Source organism: Schistocerca nitens, chromosome 6, assembly GCF_023898315.1.
Source record: "Schistocerca nitens isolate TAMUIC-IGC-003100 chromosome 6, iqSchNite1.1, whole genome shotgun sequence".
In the NCBI taxonomy this organism is placed as follows: Eukaryota; Metazoa; Arthropoda; class Insecta; order Orthoptera; family Acrididae; genus Schistocerca; species Schistocerca nitens.
Genome location: NC_064619.1, coordinates 391,880,518 through 391,901,184, shown reverse-complemented (window position 1 = coordinate 391,901,184; position 20,667 = coordinate 391,880,518). Strand labels below are relative to the sequence as shown.

General features: G+C 39.3%; 1 protein-coding gene across 2 annotated transcripts in view; it reads left to right on the top strand.

The window, feature by feature from the left end:
• The window catches only part of LOC126262841 (farnesyl pyrophosphate synthase-like), a 54,936-nt gene that overhangs the window by 12,533 nt on the left and 21,736 nt on the right, over positions 1–20,667 (top strand). For both annotated transcript variants that reach the window (XM_049959704.1, XM_049959702.1), the window contains 2 exons: positions 1,632–1,835; positions 5,840–6,004. In XM_049959704.1, the coding sequence (XP_049815661.1) occupies positions 1,632–1,835; positions 5,840–6,004 (369 nt within the window). The remainder of the gene's footprint in view (positions 1–1,631; positions 1,836–5,839; positions 6,005–20,667) is intronic.

The window sequence follows — 20,667 nt, the reverse complement described above, 5'->3', positions numbered from 1 at the left end:
TCACCCCCCTAACCTCCGTAACATCCTTGTTAAACGCTACAATATTCCCAGACTACCTTCTCTACCCAGTGGTTCCTACCCCTGTAATCGACCCCGCTGCAAAACCTGCATCCCCCCACAACCACCTACTCCAGCCCCGCTACTGGTAAAACATACACAATTCAAGGCAGGGCCACGTGTGAAACTACACATGTCATTTATCAACTGACATGCCTGCACTGCACAGCCTTTTACATCGGTATGGCAACAACTAAACTGGCTGAGCGCATGAACGGACACAGACGAACTGTCCGCTTAGGAGATGCCCAATACCCAGTAGCGGAGCATGCCCTCCAGCATAATTCTAGGAACCTAGGAACCTGCTACACTGTATGTGCCATTTGGCTTCTCCCACCCAACACCAGTCCCTCTGCACTGCGGAGATGGGAACTTGCACTCCAACACATCCTTTCATCCCGCCATCCCCCTGGACTGAACCTATGTTAAACAACCTCACTCCCATTTACTCTTCAGTCTTCTCCTCTTTTCCTTTCCTCTTTAGCTATTCACGCATCTTTTCATCCTACATAGTTGTATTTATCTTTATACTATATACCTCTTTACTTCTGTATGCATCCTCATTGGTTTGAAGCTGGCACAGTACTTACAGTAGAATATCTTTGGCTTCCCTCTGACAACCATGCCTCCATCCTTGCTACCCTCCCTGTTTTCCTTTCCCTGTTGCTTCATAACCTGGGTTGTGAGTATCTGAATCTACTTTCCCTTCTTCCCTTTCTTTCCCCTCTCTCCTCCCTGATGAAGGAACATTTGTTCCGGAAGCTAGGAACGTAAATTTTCGGTTCTGTTTTTTGTGTATCTATCGCTGTACTGAGCTGAGGTAAGTACTGGCCAGCCCCTCTTTGTTAGTAGATATGGTATAGTGCTTGTTGAAAAAATTGCAGCCAGTGATCCTCTGAAATGCCATGTTTAATTAATTGCTGGATAATGTTAGAAAAATTGATTGGAATACAATGAGTTATAGTGCTGATAAGGTCTCTGCAGTAATAACAGCACACCACCTCTTGAAAATAGGCTTGCGCATAAACATTAAGTTAAATAAGGTGCTCATTCAACAAAACTGTTTGCATCGTCTTTCAGTTTTCCTATTCTAGATAGCCATGGAGTCCTGATTCCAAGACGCATCATGATAAATTTATGTGCAGTATGATTATTCACATACTGAGGAAAAGAGCAAATATCCGTAAATGCGGTATTTTGAAGCATAAAGTTTATACCAGGTGAGAAGGTTGTGTAATCTGAATTGCAGATATCCCAAAATTGAAGTTGTGAGACTACTAACATGTATATTTTATAATAGAAAAGAGGCAGTAATGGGAAAAACGCTATGACGTAGATTATAAACTTTCCAAAGAGATTACATGACTGGAATAGGGGAAAGTGTGGAAGAAATTCGGAGGAAGCAGTGATTTTTTGACAGATTTTATCCCTTGAAATAAGAAGCCCGATGACTTTGTCAGAGTTTTCAAAATGAAGTAATTTCAGATATTCGTTGTTTTGTTTCTGTCTAACTTCTGAAATTTGTTTTTTGGAGAAACCAGAATTAACACTGACTGTGTGATTTACATTCACAGTTGCAAGCATTTTTCATTGTTCTTGATGATATCATGGACAAATCAGCTACAAGGCGTGGAAAAACTTGCTGGTACCTCCATGATGACATTGGCTTATCGGCAGTTAATGATGGCTTGCTGCTAGAGAGTGGAATTTATGAGTTACTTCGAAGATATTTTCAGGACAAATCGTACTACATTGAAATCCTCAATCTCTTTCACGATGTAAGTATCGTCCCGCAATATAAGTTAATTAAGTAATAATTCAATTGTATTGACTTTGTAAAGTTTAAAAACACAGCAATGTCAGTTAAATTACTATACATACATACATGCATATTCTAAAGGTTAATGCCTTGTCGATGACATCGCTCTTTTCTGTCATTAACAGTTTTTCAGTTCCAAGTAATTATCATGTCCTATCGTCTCCTTGATGCCTTCCAAATACTTCATCCTAGGTTGCCCTCTTGCTTTTTTTGACAGTACTTTCCCTTAAAGAATATTAATGATGAAGGTGTGGTCTGATGACCTGCCCCGTAAATTTTGTTTTTCACTTTTCCATTTCCTTTAATACTCTTCTCTCTTTGATTTCCCTCAAGACTTTCAGACTGGTTTTTCTTACTGTCCAGCTCGTTCTTGTGATTTTCCACCATATTCACATTTCAGCAGCTTCAAGTCAATTCCTTTGCAATTTGTCCACAGTCCAACTTTCACAACCATAGAACAGTGTATTCCATACAGATGATTTTAAAAAGAATTTTCTGACATCTATATTCATGTTCCATGAAGTCTCGGGATTGCAGCCAGTTAATATTGACTTTTTGCCCGCTATTTTGGCTGACAACCATTCAACCATCTCCAGGTGAGTGTTTTGCACTGGAGATTGCTAGTTCACATTGCTACCTTTATACAAAAAATCAGTGGGAACATGCATGCACAAAGCTAAATGAGTGACCTCTGTTGAATTATGCCTCTTTGAATATTGCTCCATCTATGGTGCACTGGTGAATTCGTAATCTGATACTGCATGTGTGCTCTCTGTCAGAATGTGCACTCATGGAGTTAAATTCAGATGTCAAAATGAATAAAAATAAATTTTGCTTGATGTGCCATTGGTCAGAAAAGATTTTCTTTCTGAAGAAACTAAATATATCACCAGGTCCCATGCCTTATCCAGTTGAAAGCTGCCATCACGATTAATAAGATCTTATGTTAAACATATTTCTGCTGACTCCTTAATAATGGAATCCAAAAAGGATCTCATTGAGGTGAAGATTTCCATGACAGAGTAACACATGGAATGTCCTGTGGAGACACAGTGTTCAGCTGTGACTGACTTACTGGACTGAGAAATGTTTGAGTGTGGCAATCACGTTCAGTGCATCTTTTATGCACTGTGCTTGTTGTGTGACTACGTAGGCATTGCTATGCCAACAAGATATTCTGTAGATTCTAGCCTTCTGCAATCCCAGATCACCTTCTGTCGAACCGAGAAGAGCATACGTCTTTTCTGGTGGGTGGAAGAGTACTTTGACTTAATGTTTTCTTAAGATTCTGCCTTGTTTTTATGAAATATTTCTGACAAATGTGAGGAATGTGCTGGTCTTAAACCGCTCCTTCTTCTCTTGCTCAAGTGGTTGGTCACGTGTTTTCTTACTTAAAGCTGTACTGATCCGATGTGGAGAATATCCATTATCTTTGAACACTGATTGTGTGTGTTACAGCACCTTTGTAAGATTGTCTCCATTGGACACAACATGTACCTGATGAACTAACATTCAAAGAATGCCCATAGTTTGTGATAGGTAGTGGCACCTAGGCGCTTGCAAGTACAGGTCTGTATCTCTAGGCTTGCGGTAAATGGAATGCCCCAGTGATCCATCCTCTTTTTGTCTGATCAAGACATCCAGAAATGGCAGACAGTCGCTCTTCTCCACTTCCATCATATTCATGTTTGCTGGTTAAAATGTTTTTCTTTGTCATAAATGCCTTCTGTGCCAGTGTTGTCCTCTTGTCTTCTCTTCTCTTACCCCTACCCCTACCCCTACCCCTACCCCTACCCCTACCCCTACCCCTACCCCTACCCCTACCCCTACCCCTACCCCTACCCCTACCCCTACCCCTACCCCTACCCTACTCCTACTCTATTGTCCTCTGTGATTATACTATCGAGACAGCAAAATTTTCACCTGCTCAATTCTCACATCGTCAATTATATATTGGTTTTAATTTATCCCATATTTTGCCATTACTTTTTTTCCACTCATTCACTTTTAATTTCCATAGTTTGAGTTTCTTATAGGACTTGCACATTCTTTTCATTTCTTTTTCAGAGTCTGCAGCTATCTTGATGTCATCAGCAAATCTAATTCAATGTAGCCTTTCACCATTGGCTTGTACTCCCTTTGTCTTGTCCTTCCTCCATGAACACATCAAATAAATTTGGGGATAGGGGACATCTTTGTCTACCTCTTGGCCTCTTCTGCTACGTTATTGAAGTTTATTTATGTACTTTGGATCTGACACAATTGATTAATCATCAGTCTGTTCATCCAGTCAAGCCCTACTTCTTTCGTAGTTGTAAAGAGTAGCTCCCAGTTCTAATTTTCAAAAACTTTTTCTAAGTTATTGAAGATAAGATAAGTTCCTGTAGTCATATCCATCCCTCTCTCGAATAGCATGCACAGTGCCAAAATTTCTTCCCTTGTTCTTCTGCCTACTCTAAATCCAAATTGGTCTTCTCTAAGATACTTATCTATGTTTCCTGTTATCCTGCTTTTAACTATATTAATGAGTATTAATGAGTATTTTGGAGGCATTTGATAACATTGATAGTGTTGTGCAATTGGTGCAGTCAACTGTGTTTCCCATTTTAATTGTGGTAATGGTTCTGCATTGTGTGAAGTCTTCTAGCATGATTCCTCTTACATAAGTCATTTATTACTCTGAGTAGTTGGTCTTTCATGCTGTTATCTAAATTTTTCAGCAATTTTGGAGGGATATGAACAACAGCAATTGCTTTTCCTTCTCTGAAACTCCAAAGGGCATGTTCAAATTCATGTCTCATGATTGAAGGACCTTGCACTTCTCTTTCATACTCATTAATGTCTTCAGTTAGCTTATTGTACTTTCATTCTTGAAGTGTTTATCATTGTACAGTCCATCAGTGTATTCTTTCCAGTGAGCACATATCTCATCATTGTCGATTAGCAATATTCCCTCTTTACTTTTTCCTGCTACTGATTTTGTTCTAGGTTTGTACTGAAGGGCTCTTCTTTTCCTGTAAACTTTCCTGTTTTCCCTTTTTCTTCCATCTCTTCAGCAATGCTTTTGCTCCATTTATGTTTTTCTTCTCTTCATTTGCATTTGATATGATGTTCAATTCTTTTGTGGTCATCTACATTTTCTTCATGAGCTTATTCCTTTCCTGATTTAGATTTGGTATATCTTATGTCACTTAAGGTTTTCTAGGTTCCAGTTTCCTTTTCCTAAAATCTCATCTGTTGCTCCAATTATTCTCATCTTGATATTATTCCACTGTATTAGCTCATCACTTTCATTAGCTATTTTATTGGTCCTTTCGTCAGAAGTCATCTCTATTTCTTCTTCTTTCAATCCACCTACTCTCTATTTCTTTTTGATGAACTCTTGGTATTTTTAAATCTGATTTTGCACTTGGTTAATGCATGCATGTGGTTCCTATGTTTGGACCTGCACAGTTGTGACATGATTTTATCTGATTACTGTGTCTTAGCTTCATTTGTATATAATCTTACTGAAATTGTCTTTTGTCTGGTGTCTCCTGCATGTTTACTTTCTTCTATGAGAAACTTCAAATAATGTCGTTTTGTGATAAGCATATCATTTTGGTTTCAGAAATCTACCCAAGTTTCACTTCTTTTGTTTGTTTCCCCCAAGCCAGAATTTCATACTGATATCCTACTATGGTATTAAAACCACCCATTATTGCAACATTGTCTTTTTCTTCGATCTGTTTTAATGGTTCTTCAGTATCTTCATACACAGTCTCCACTTCTCCCAAGTCGTGAGCTAACACATGTTTATAGGAGTATTACACATTTTTCAAAATTACTTGGTATTTATCAGTGTGATTGGTGCCATGCAGCAATTTGTAACACCGACCATAAATATCCCTTTGTTTTAAAGTTAAAATGTATTATTTTTGAAAATACAATGTTTGTAGTGAATTTTTGAATATATTTTTATAGGTTACCTTCAAAACTACAGTAGGACAGTCTCTTGATCTCTTGACTTCACAAACAGGAAAGAATCCAGATTATACCAAATTCACAATGGATCAGTACAATGCAGTTGTAAAATACAAGACAGCATATTATTCGTTCTATTTACCTGTTGCACTAGCAATGTACATGGTAAGTGTTACTGAAATTTTTACATGTAACATTATAAATTTAATGTGAGACAGGAATTTATGAAAATCATTGAAAAACTGCAAATCCATGCTGAATTTTGAATAATGACTGAGTGATGTAGAAACTCAAAAAATGTCACTTACAGTCTTGAAATTTAGGAAATTAAAACTTACTGTAACATACAATAACTTATTCAGGGAATTTTGGAATTTTGACCTTGAAACACAGGGAAGTCTTAGGGTGAAATATAGTTGCCATCCTGTCATGGATGACACAGGAACTGAAACTGAGGGTAGCAAAGCAAAAGAAGATATGCTAAACTACATGTTCCTTTACAAAGTAAAATCCAGGTGTACTGTTGTAGTTTAATTTTTGCGTTACTGCAAAGATGACTGGTATAAATACTAGTGTCAATGGTGATGAGAAACATCTAAAACTGAACAAAGCTCCAGAGCCCTATGGACTCCCTATTAAATTTTATACAGAATTTTCATCTGAGTTAGCCTCTTTTTCTGTCCATCTTATACAGCAGATGACTCAAACAAAAAGATATCCCCAATAGTTGGAAGAGAGAAACCATTCAGCAGAATTTCTGTGGTGAAGATTAACTATTGATAGTGTCTGCCAAGAACAATATCAGTTGTGACTGGGAGAATGTAATATTTTCTGACAAATCAATATCTTCCTGAGTAAAAGACAGTCCATTATGAACATATAGGCCACATTTACTGCATCATAGCTTTTTCAAATGTGAATTTGAAAGCTGGTCTCCTACTGTTGACATTTGATGGCACAATAATGGACTCCAGAACCATGTGCTGTCGTGAAGAAAACTGTAAAGAGAATTGTAAACAAAAGGGTCAGAGCTGTACGAACCATAGAAAAAATCGGTTTCGTGTCGCCTGGAAAGCATCTAAACAAGGAACCTGTAACACAAATCTATGGTTTTAATAATGATGTTTTAAAGTGCTCCATGTGGATGATGAATGCCCGAACCTCTCAGAAATGTGTTACAGTTATGCAGGAGAAAATTAACTCCAGTGGTAAGTGCTTCATCAGTGTAAAGAATTAAAAAGATATTCTCTCCTGATATGTTAAGAAGAGAGTTTGTATTTCAAAGAAGTGACATAGGTGCAGCACAAACTACATCCCACATAAAGATTCATGATACAAGAGAAGGAGGTGTATTACCTTGATGGAACATTGGTCAATTAGAATCATTCCAGGAAGATCTGCTGGAAAATGAGTGATGTACTGGTGGTTTTAAAATTTTCATAGGAATTGGTTCTCGGATAATTATTCTGCATGTTGACTCTTTGTCTGGTTTTGTTTCTGAGAGTAAACTTGCATTTATGTGTAAGAAAAACAGCAGTGACTACCCTTCAGAAATGAACACTGACAGTTTCGTGACGCGATTCATAGCTCTTGTCATACATTGCTTCGAAGTCAGTCTTTGCTAGTTACAATTCAACTGTTACAGAGAAAACATCAAGTATAAACACCAGAAAAGCAGATATTTTTCCCTGGCTTAAAAATAAAAATATTAAGCACAGTATAAACCAGACTCATGACAATCTCCTGCAGCTTGTTAATTTATACAGATCACGTGACAGAACGTACAAACTTGACTTCCTTGCATGTGAATGGGGTCACACAGTTTTGCATTTACCCACATGTCACTTTCAATGTAGCCCTAGGGAACTAACAGGGAAGTGATGATGGACATAAGCCTTGAACGTATCATCATAAATTTACAATCAGATTGTTCGGAAACAGATTAAAATAGAAGTGAAGGTGGTATTGCGATGTAGACTTTGGAACAAAGCAATAATATTTCTTAGTCTGTCAACATATCAGTTGCGTGCATAATAATGAGAATTTAGTAGCCTTTTTGATTAGGACTTTGTATCCTTTGAATTATGCAGACTATAATGTTCTGCATATTACCCAAGGAGAAGGTAAGCTTCTCCCACCATGTTGTGTGCTCTAATAACATGCAAGAATGCAGCTGGATAAATTCGTCAAAAGTCCAATATTTCCACATGTCCGTTTCAAGGCACAAACTGGATAAGGCCCTAAAATGACATTAACTGTTCCTTGTCAAGAGATCGATGGTTTTTGATGTTATTGGTCAGATTCCCTGGAGTTATTTGCAGATGATGGTTAATTGTTTGCTTGTTCAATGGATTATAAATGCAGTCTCTCAGTATAATGTTGGACGAGTTACTTTACAGTCATAATTCCCATTAACCATGAAAAATATGACAACTTACTGACCATTTTTATGATAGCCTTTTCATTAGTCATAATATGATGCACTGTAGGCAAATGAGCCTGACTGTTGCCCGCAGCAATGCAGTTCGGCAATGTGGACTTTGTTTGCCCACTCTCTGCTGCCGCGCACGCGCAGTGCTCATCCCTTCGCTGCTCCGCCTCTATGCACGGAAGTGCCGTCTTACGTGACGCGAGCTACAACTTGTTCACTCTCTTACTGCTTCATACACTTACGTGTCCTTGGCACCGAAGCTTTGGTGAAACAAGTGCAGAAACATTACGACCTATGCATTAGTTTCTAAGTTCTAAATAATTAAATGTGACTTTTTTGAAACCTCTAGGCACTTGCCTAAGGCAGTCACAAATATAAGTAATTTTTTGTGTGTCCTAAACTGCCACAAGATAAATATACAAAATACAGGAACAGCTAAACAGTGTTTTATTAATCATTGTCATGTCAGCTAAAAATATGGCCAGGCAAAGTAACTAATTCACACAGTACACAAGTGTTACTAGTTAAGCACAAAAACTCTATCCTAATTTACAGCCGCAACGTTTCACTTGTGAAATGTCCTGACATTGTATATTGAAATACCTTCACAAGTATGTCTGTAGATGACACAATGATAATACAAATACACAAGTGAGTCTTACATATAAGTACAGTGTTTTCGAATTACATGTACCATTTTCAGGTAGTACTTATGACAATTGCCAGTTGGTTGTGATTCGGGGATGACTTCTCTTGCTGGGATACGGAATCGCCTACAACATCTTTTTCAATAGAAGAGCCAGACAATACTCCAATCAGAAGCAGAGCTAGGCAGTTCCATATTCAATATGTGGTTTTGGAAATGCCAATCACCAACATGTGAAACAGCACAGTCCAAAATAATTTGCACATTCTTATGAACTATGAGTCAATCTGTTGTTTGTAGTAAACAGGTATCAGTGACGTTAAGCAGCACTGTCCAGTTATGGTGATGTATTTCAAATGGTAATTCTGGCAAGTTTAAAGTGTACTCTAATTGAGCAGACAGTTTAATTGTTGGTGTGATGATATCACAGTGGGAACTAGTAAACAACTGTTTATTACCAGTCAGAGTGGCATGGTAAGCCTGATTAACAAGGGCATGGTCATAACAAATTATGGTAGCCATTAGTAGTGTGGGTACGGTGAACAGTGATGAATAGTGGATCGTACCCTATAGTTACTACATGTGGGTACAGTGGTGTAAAAACCTCAGCTAATATGAGAGCAGTTTTATAAACATGGGTTTCAGTTTGGAAAATCACCTCAGAGTGAAGGTAAATTTTAGCTTGAGTGCAGCACTGGAGGTCGTATAGTGACATAGTTGTAGGCATTTGTCGGTCCATTAATGACTGAAAAACCATTAGCTTACCAGGTAATGTGTTGTTGCAATAAATTCCAGCCAACAGGTATGTAATCTGTAGGATTCAAATTCAGTGTCAGCACAGCAAGCAGATCGTTATGCTGGAGTATTGTGAAGTCAGAATAGGTCTACACTAACAGCAGTGTAGTGGCGAGATAGGGAGGACTCTTAAGCTAAATAAAGCAATTGAAAGGGTGCTATGGTTTGAGTAGTGATATTAGCTATGATGAACAGAAAAATGTCAGTAGGCATCAGACTGAGGCTAAGTTTGTGTTGTAACCATAGTTGGATAGTAATATGTAGATCATTCAGATGTAACGTAGTAGGTGGGTGTTACAAAGAAGGACCTATAAAGTTTTAATCATTTCTGATGTGGCACTAATGTTGGATAGCATCAGCCATAGATCCTGTTCGGCATTGCTTCTCTACTTTTAATAATGTTGCACCAACCCAATAGCGACTGTTCAGATCTATCGAGTATTTGGGAGAAAATTATTCACTAGATAGATTGGTCATACATGTTGTGCAAGGGCACTCAGAGCTTATATGGCAAGTGATATTGTACTGCGAATGGCTTTAGGAGTACAACTACATCAATATTGAGCCAAGCTCTTTGTTCAACATTACAGGACAGCATCAGTGATGCTGTGGAGCTGCTCCTGAATATTGGTAATCACTTAGGCTACGTCACACAGGGGTTGATGTGTTCCTTTTTCACCAGATCTTCTCAAAGCCAATGCTTGGCTACACGAAGTAAGTGAAATTCTTCGTGTTGAAAAAGCATCATACATGTTCAGTCATTCAAACAACACTCTTGAAATATAGGATTGTATATGGAATGGTGGTGCCCCAAAGTGGCAGTTAATAAAACAGTCAGAATACCATACAGAACCTCGTACTGATGGACAAATGCTGAAGTGTGAAGTCCTCACCCCCGCAGCACTGTGGCTGTAAGACCAAATACGAGTGATGTTCACACCAGCAGGGAGGATAGTTTAGCAATAAAAACGACTGCCCATGACATTGCAAATCAGTATAATTAGGACTGAATAGAAAAGAGTAGTCATAAAATTCATCTTGATGGTTAAGAGAAATGTAAGTTGTTACCTTTCTAAATGGCTGGTAATAAGCGTAGGGGTGGCTCAGCTACGGTAAACCTGCATCTAAACAAGTTTTTCGGCAGAATCTGTGGATAGCGAAGAGAGAGGAGAAATGTTAGCAAGTGAAGGGGTCCCTATAGAGGAGGGTAGGGATGGGGCATTGTCGTGTTGCGACTCCTTAAAGGCATAGGAGCTTGTACATTTGGCAGCTACAACTATAAGGCAAAGCCTGACTTCAGTTTGTTTCAGCAGGGCATAGGACGCTCGTCAACAAGACATTAGCAGTACCAGGCTCCAGTTTGCATGAGAAAATGGAGTTGGCTTGAGAAATCTGAAACATGCAGTTTGGATACATCATCAGCACTGCAGGCAGAAGGGGAAGAGGTCAAAACCCGAGTCCAGTTTCTACGTAGCAATTTGGCTGGGAAAGAGCATACACTAACATGTACCAACTTATGAAATGAATAATAGCTCAATACAAATTAACATAGACTGGCAGTCATGCAAAGGGGTTTTACGAGTAGACCCAAAAGGAATTTTTAAATGGGGTTAGAAAAACATGATTACCTGTCCACCTCGTGGCACCTCCTGCAACCCTGTGTATTGCGCATTGTATATTCTGCATAAAGATGGAAACAAAGAGTTCACAAGAAATAATTGCATATGTAGAACTGTCTTTCAATTTACAATGTAAGTGCCATACCCATCTCACCTCTCTGGAGTTGTGTAAGTTTTTTAATGGCCGAAACAAGATTTTACAGGGCAGCATGAAAAGTAGAACAATTGTGGTAGACACAGGCCTAAATGTTAGAATACTGAAATTATTATTCAGTAGATAAATGACCTGAAGGATTTATAAAGAGTTTGAGAGACTTGAATGATCTATATTTTTCATCAGACTTCCAATACTAGGCTCCACAGTTTAGTGGAAATTCAGGAATTAGACAAGGCCCTTGCAATAATTAGAACTCTGCTGATCCAACACGACTTGGGGAGTATCTGTAGCGAGAGGTTGCTAGCTTAGGTAGACAAGACCTTCATAAGGCTGAAAAGGTAAGTGGAGTGATTGTGCTCATCATATAACAAATAATATAATTTCCATACTACTGATTACTGTCGGAACGCCAGTACAGGAAAACATCACTTTAGTGAATTATCCTCACTAAACCATGTTTCATTTATCTGTAAAAATTAGTCTGTCTGTCTTTCCCCAAACTTTGATTTGAGTAATGAGGATATAAAATTTTTAATGGAGGGTACAGATAGTGAAATAGGCAATGATGATCCATTGCAAGTGCTACTCAGTGGCGTAATGGTATATGGGAAATATGGAGGAGGCAACCAATGAAGTGGGGCATGAAATTATGGCATATATCAAGAAGCAAATTTGGATTGAACGAATGGTCCCCGAGTGTCAGGAGAGGCAATGATAATACCACATCATGATGATAGAGGTGGAATTCTATATTTGTCACAACACCAATGGTAGTAAGAGTATAATACTCTAAGAGCTTGTCAGTACAAGACAACACAGAAGAATGATGTAGAAGTAAGTGTCGATTCAAGTTAGATAAAAAACCTGGCTATGTTGGCGGCTTAGGTAGAATGCTAAGGACCTACTAGACCATGGACAAAATGTTAAGACTTTGTGTGTAATGATAATGAGTAGAAATTAATTAGAGGTTATACAGAAACCTCTACAAGATGAATGAAATCTTGTCCCCCCACTCCTTCCACTTTGTTCATTGTATATCTTATATGTCAGCAGCCTCATAGCATGAGTGGCTATTTGAAATGTAAATGGTCAGAATTGTTATGAACTGGACATATAAAATGCACTCTCAGAAGATAGTCCTAGCAATTGTAAATTACAGGGAGCACTTTGTTATAAATACAACCTTACAACAAATTGAGGAATATAATTATACGTAGGCTGCCTCCTGGCAACACAATTTAGTGGGGGTTCCAAGTTATAAACAGACTAAAATATGTTGCGTGAACATAACGAACAGAATATAACTCATGTGAGTGAATTATACAATGCTTGAAGCAAGTATGCTTAAAGCAGGCATCCAGCGGGTAGTGCAGCATGGTTACCTGAACCAATGTGTGTTTATCACAGCATCACACACACATCTCCTCTCCCGTTTCCTCCCATCCTTGTCCCCATCCCTCACCTGCTCTATTGGCAGAATTTTCTAATTTTGGTGGGATTTTCTAATTTATCACAGCATTGGAATTTGATAATCTCTTGGTGAAGGGCCCCTGTTAGCTTGGGCAGTAGTTGTTGACACAGACTTCTCCGCACCGCTTCTGTATAGTGAAACAAGTCTCTTCCCTGAAATGAAAATAACCTTTAATAATCCAATGAGGAGCCATCATAGATTTTCTTCTTAATGAACATTTTGTTATCTGTTGTTTAAGTAGATGTTTTATGCCTGAATATCCGACAAGGTAGTATATTGATGTTAGAGCCATAATTGCTTGTAAAAGAGGAAGGAAGGAAGTTCTGCATGGTGGAGAGAACAAATGGCTTTTAGCCCATCTTGAAAACACATCATATAACAGTGTTGATCTAAACATATGTGTGCTGTTTATTACACAACCAACTTGGCCAAGAGTGTCAAACAAGTTCATGAAAAGGTTACAGAGTTGTGGAAGAGAGAGAATACCTGCATAAGCGTATGAGGGTGAGCTGCTGTGTAGTCAGTGTAAATATGGTGGAAAGTATGCAGCAAGAGGGGCGAGGGAGATTGCACACAATTTTACCCTGGGCTATTTTACTCGCGAAGTTTCTGGTGAAATTTACTCATCAACATACGGACAGTTTGCAAGTGAAATGACTTGTTCTGGTTGCCAGCATACGAGACACTTGCCCTTTACCAAAGCAATCCTGGTGCAGAGGCCTCATGGTGTGGTCACCGAGAAACCCTAGCCACAATCCCTTAAAATTACCTTGCTTTAGGTTTGGATTAGGTGAACCCAAGTGAGGTTACAAAGACATATTAATGCGAAAACTGCTGGTGTAGTCTGTGTTGTAAGTCATTCTGTAGGCCTGGCATAGTCAATTCTCTCTTTCTACGATTGTAATACTGATCAAAGAATGTGCAAGAGTTTCCAGACATGTTTTCTGAAATCAGGGAGTGTAACGAGATTCCACATCATTGTTTTGGTTGGCAACAAGTTCAAACTTCAGTTCCTTTAATGATTTTTCTGGAATTGTCCAGTGAAGTCAGATGGAATAGTTAAAAATTAATTCTCACTCTCCTATGTAAGGTGAAGAGGTTGGGATGGTTGCAGAGATAGTAAACATAATAAGTACTAACCTGTGAAACAGCAAACAATTTTCTTGGTGGATGCTGTGTATCAGAGTGGCATGCCCTATTTGTTCTGGTGTGTAGTATCTTACTGGCAACTGTGGGTATAAAACTGTCCATCATGCCAGAACCCCTTTTGTAGAAATAGAGACTGATCGAAAAGTATGGTTTTAATATGGAGATAATCTAAGAGACCAAAAACACTGCATTTGATTTTCAGTTAAACTACTTCTCTAACTTAATGGGATGTGCATAACAATGTCACTTGTAGATGCTGGCAATAGCAGCTATTTATGGTTAAGTACTGTGGGAAGAAACTGAGGTTTTCAGAATCCCTGAGGACTAGTGTAAGAGTGTTGTTTGTGTGGTAGAACCGCATATGTGCTGGTGTTTGATGGTGTTGATTAAATAAGTACACTTGAAAATGAAAATGCATGAATCTCAGTGGAAAAGTGACAGAAGTAATGTGATGGTTCTAAACCTCAAGAGATTACATGGGCAGGGCAAGCAAATGGGTAGAATTGATATCATCAGATATCAAACTTATGTGGTGAAGGTACATCACAAAATTAATATTTCCATAACACATGTTTGTGTCTCAAGTGTAGAGAAGTTGTCAGCCGCTGCTTACATCATAGATGGGAATTCGATGACTGTATGCGACCATGTTTGGAGCATGGGGAGTTGTGCGGCGTCCAGACCATTGTTCTGGCAACACTTAGCTGCACACAATAGTGGTGGGGCAAGGAGCTGGGCTACAGCACTGTTGGCCATTGTGGGTGGCAGGCTTATTGCTGCAGGCTCTGCCTTCTCATCAGCTGCATGTGGGTATTGATTCCACAGGCATTTAAATGCTGGGTGCAAATGCTCAATGTATGTGGCTGTCTGCTGTCAGTTTGACATGGCTCATCATATAAGGAGAGAACATTTTGAGGCTTGCAAAGTATTAGGACAGCACGTGATAAAAGTAAGAAGCTCCCTGTGAGGTGAAATAATGAAAATACTATGGAGTTATAACCAATCTTACTAAAGGTGGTTCTAAGGCTGACATAAATGTATCAATAGTTAATCAACAGTACTTTAGTTACTGTCACAGTAGGGTGTTGGAAGAGTGTCAAGCCAAACTGCTGGTGATCCTGAGGCACAGGAAGGCTGGCAAGAAGAAACTCGAGCATAGATAGAGAGCAAATCATTATTACTGGGGGACGGAATAGTCCCTGCATCTGACTGTTGACAAAAAAGGGCTCAATCTTGTTCACTGATACAGGATCACATGTTCAGGATCAAAGTTTTCATTCACCTTTTACAAATTTCCAATGTACCCTTCACTGAACGCCGGATAAACATCCAGACAATAGTTAAACTAGTGCCATACTTTTGCAAGCATGTCTGGGGTTACTGCAATCATGCTGTTGCTATGTGGTGTCGCCAAAAGTTGCTGGAATGAGAGGCACGTAGTCTTTCACACAGCTACATACAGTGGGTGGACAAAAATATGGAAATATCAAAAACACAACGCATTACAATGCCTAATACAGTGTAGGAAAGTGCTTCACATACAAAACAGCTTCCAGTTGTCTAGGAATGGCAAGATACAGGTACTGTATGGTTTTTCAAAATAGTGTAATGTTCAGCTAACGATGATGGAGGTGGATAGTGATCGCACACCCTCCTCTCCAAAGTAAACCACAGGGACTCAATAACATTGGAACCTAGTTCCTGTGATGGGTCGGGGAAATGTGACTATTCATCCTCTTGCTCAAACCAGTCCTGGACAATTTGAGCTGTGGAAACAGATTGCTGTCGTCTTGGAACACACCGTCACCATTAAGGAAACTACATTGTACCATGAGATGGACCTGATCAGCCAAAATGCTAATGTAATCCTCGGCAGCAATGCAACCTTGCAGACAAACCATGGGGCCAATGGAATACCATGATAAGGCCACTCAAATCATCAAGGCATCCCCCGCCGTATTTCACTCTTGGGGTATATACTCGTCCAGAAGTTGGGAACAGTGTGCAACAAGACTCGCCCAACCAAATGACTGTTCCATTGCTTCATATTCCAGATTTTATGACTTCAGCACCATGTTTTTCTGTTACAGGGATTTGCATCACTGAGGAGTTGTTTTTTAATTCCAGCCACCCTGCAATTCCCTGCTTGTAGAGCTACCTTTGGGTTGTTCTGGTGCTGATAGTGTTCTTGAGTGTGACATTCAATTCTGCAGTGACCTTTGCAGCTGTTGTCCACTTCAAAGACACGCACCATACGAGCACCAACAATTTCCCACATTTGAATTCATTAGCTTTGACATAGTGTACTCATAAGTGCACAGAACTCTGATCTGGTGACAGATGTTTGCAATATTGAGGACATTGAACAGGTGCTGTTCATGGTCAAATACAATAGCATAACTTGCAGGCTTGGCTACCATCTGCATTTATGTTCAAGCAAGCATTTCTCACAATGTTTCTACATTTTTGTCCAACCCCTGTACAATGAGCTCAGGTGACTTTAGAAGCCAATGGTGTAGTCCAATATCCATACATCCCACACAGTTGATATATTGTTGCGGCAGCTCGTTATTAAAAAATGTTTTTACATGCAGGTGCCAGTGTGGTCGTGCTCTGTCCTGTTGAAAAATGAAATTTTCACCATGCTTGTTGCTGTGTTATTGGCACCTCAACCCGGTGCACAATGGATAATAAATGTGTGAGCTAGCTGCATCAGAGAGACCCCTATCAGCAGTAAGATGAACCAAGGTAACTTTTGCTTTCAGTGCACAAATTAAAATCGCCCCAAGGTTATACCTTCATTCATGTAGCACATATCGGCTTATGAAATCAAGTGAATCTCTTTTTGACACATCCTGTGTAACAGACCCGAGAGCCTTATATTCAGTATGCAATTGTTTTTGCTTTAAAGACAAGACTTTCTACTTTGGCAGAATAAAACAAAACATTAACAGAACACAGCATATCCATTAGTATCTCCTATTACCTGTTAAATGTGCTCGGTAGGCCTCTAGAATGCATCTAGTGGCAAGCTCCAGTGATACTGCTGTACCATTGGATAGCCCATATATATATAATTTCAGCTCTTATGACTCATACTGTTGTAGGCTCTCCTGAAACATCTTATTACACAACAAAATATCCATTCTACAAAAAGCTAATAACGATAATGTTATAATACCTGTGATTATTCCATTAGGCATCCCTTCACCTGTTCAAGGCTTAAGGTTAATAGGACTGTTCATTTCCTCACATATCCATCCACTTAAACCACAGAGTGTGACTTGTGGTGTAATGAACAAAGAATTGTCATGTACTCAGTTGTATAGTAGTCAGGTCGCCATGATAATAGCATGCTTGGCAGTACAGTTACTGTGATAGGATCCTTTAGATAGAATTAATAATTTTGTGTTGTTCGACATCTGCAGAGAACTATTCATACCAAACAGCTCCATTGTATGGTAACACTCAACAGATCTATCAAGTATACTTAGCAGAACACATCTGCTGCTTAACCTTATTGTGTACTCCAATATAGGTCCTTCACCCACTTAAATTAATATAGGCTTTTATATATAGTAACGAAAGTTCTGGCAGAATGTTAAAAGTTCAGAAGTAAAGGAGACCACTCACCAAATAGCAGAAGCATTGAATCATCGACATGGGTGCACAAAAGAGAAAGATAAAGAGCTAGAGCACTCATGTTACCCCCCCCCCCCCCCCCCCCCCGCCCACACACACACATGCATGTATGCACGCGAGCACACATACATACCCCTACACCTGTTGGATGCACAATCTTGATTGTGACTGATTTAAGTCTGTATTTGATGATGTTTTTCGTATTTATACTTGCTTATTACAAAAATATCTAGTTTAATTGAGTCACCACATTAAAGGTATCTCAAAAACATACCATTTTTATACAAGAAGTTGTGCCAAAGTGTCAGGAAATGTCACGTCAGTGATATCTCATAAAAACCGTCAGTTTCACGTTATATTGACAGAAATCGCAAACTTATGTTTTTTTTTTCACTTTTTGTTTACACAGAATTTTCCTGTCCCTAGTTATCATGAATCAATCTTATTTTCTAGCAGACTTCATGAAACAAACAAGGTTTGTACTTTCTGTGCCTCCCTCGCATTTGTCAACCATCCTTCCCTCTGACCCTCCTTTCCGCTTCTCACCTAATTTTTCCCCCCACACACTCCACCCAAAACAATCCTTTGTCCCAGTCAAACTGCACTGTTTGTCCAAAGTAGACAGCAGTGACAATGTAGCTGCTCAGGTGTATGTGTATTCTGTTGGCTCTGAAGGCCTCGCCTGAAAGCCCATCAACATTTTCTATCTTGTTTGTGTGTGTATCCTCCTCTGAATCCTTCAGATATGTGATGAATTGATATGCATGTGAGAGCATGCTTACTAATATGTTCCAAAATGCCGCACATATAAATGGTATTTTCCAGTGCTCATACCTCTGGATCTGTTGGTGATAAAAAGTTAGGATCAATTGTTTTGGATAGCACTTGGGCAAGGGCCCAGTTGTTCAACCAGCAAAAGGATCACCTGAGTGTCACTATCCTACAGTACAGGGTCAAAGTACGAACATTACACACTTCCTCCTGCTTAGGCAAATAGAGGAAATTAGTTGGTTCTGTTTGCTTTTGATGTGGTCTGCGGTGGGCTTAAATGGGGCTTATGGAGACACCATTAGTTCATGGGGAGTTCCTCAGAAAACTCCAACAAACTTTTTTTTTACTATATTCTCGCCATCAACAGCAGACTGAAAGGATTCCAAGCTGGCTATGCACAACAAATGGCTGAATTTTTTTCAATGTATTGCTAAGATCCTGATCTCGAACAACCTTGAAATTTTCTTGGTATCTTTATCCCTATCCGACATAAAAAGATTCAAAGTTAGCCTACTTGTGTATATAAAATATGCACATAAAATTAAATAGATTGATTGGTGATGGGTATACCTGTGATTTAATTAAACTGATGGGTATACTGATGAATAAATGAATTAATTAATTGATGCATTTGCGTAAATCTGTGGGCCTTTCCTAAGGAAACCCAAAAGAAGTGTTTTTCACCATTTTTTTGCTGCAGATTCCAAGATGGCTGTGTACAGGATGCCATTTTTTTGTGAACTTTTTAAAGGTGCTGAGAGATAAAATGAGGCAGATGGTACCCCACTTGTCGGTCAATCTTTTTCACCTTTCTTGAGCTCTGATAGGAGCATTTTTTCTGCTGGTTCTTATTTATGTATATGGGGCAGTCAAATGAAAAGGAGACAGATTGGGAAAAAATAAGTGTAGTTTATTATGTCAAAAGTAATCACCATAACTGTTAATATATTTTTCCCACTGTGCGAAGAGATGACCAATGCACACATGGAAAAAAAGTTTGTGGTTGCCTAGGGAACCATGATTGTATCCAGCATTCACCTCCTCATCTGAAGCAAATCAATGACCACAAATCTTTCTTCAGTACTCCAAAAATATCAAAATCTCATGGGGGAGAGGTCAGAACTGTATGGAGAATATGTAGGGGCTTCCCAGCGAAACTTTTGCAGCATACGCGAAACAACTATGGCAACATGTAGGTGGGCATTATCCTCCAACAGAATGATGCTGTCTGTCAACATTCCTGGGTGTTTGGACTTGATGGCACACTTCAGAATTTGCAAAGTTTCCATGTACAACTGCACGTGAATCTAAACTGGACAAGGAGTTTTAGCTTTTGACTGGAGAGGGAAGGATTTGTCCAACTGGCCCCCATAAGTAAGTTAACATTTTCATGATATGGACTCATGGCAGGAACAATCTTTGCTCTTGCCTCTATAACCTCAACACCTACTTACGAATCCACATAACTTGGTCCATCTCAGCTGAACAAGCTTCTTTCCTAGATGTCTCTCTCTACTTCTCAGGTGGATCCATAAATGTAGCTGTTCACATAAAGTGCACCAACTACAAACAGTATCTCCACATTGACAGCTGTCACCCGTTCCACATCAAAAAGTCTCTTCCTTACAGCATCATTGCCCTTAGATATCACATCTACAGTGAAAAGGAGGAGTTGTCGAAATATATCGATAACCTTGTCAGAGCCTTTATTGACAGACAGTATCGTATACAGATTTCCTATGCCATCTCCTCCTCTGAGACCAATAACTCTTAATCAGCAACCAACCAGCACTCTTCTTATCACTCAGTATCATTCAGACCTTGAATAGCTCAACAACATCCTTCACCAGAGATTTTTTCTATTGTCGTACCCTGACATGAGGCATATCCTACCCACATGACTAAAAGTTGTGTTCCGCTGACCACCCAACCTGCATAGTATTCCTGTTCACCCCTATTCCAATTGTGCTCCCACTCCTGCACACCGTGGGTCGTCACCTTGTATAGTAGTGCAGTGGCTGTGTTGTTTAGAAATATGGGCATATGGAGGTTTGGGCTGGCCGCGAATCGTGCTCGGATAGTCTAATGGTAAGGTGATGATGTGTGATACGCTGAAAGTCTGGGTTTGAGTCCTGTTCTGGCACAAA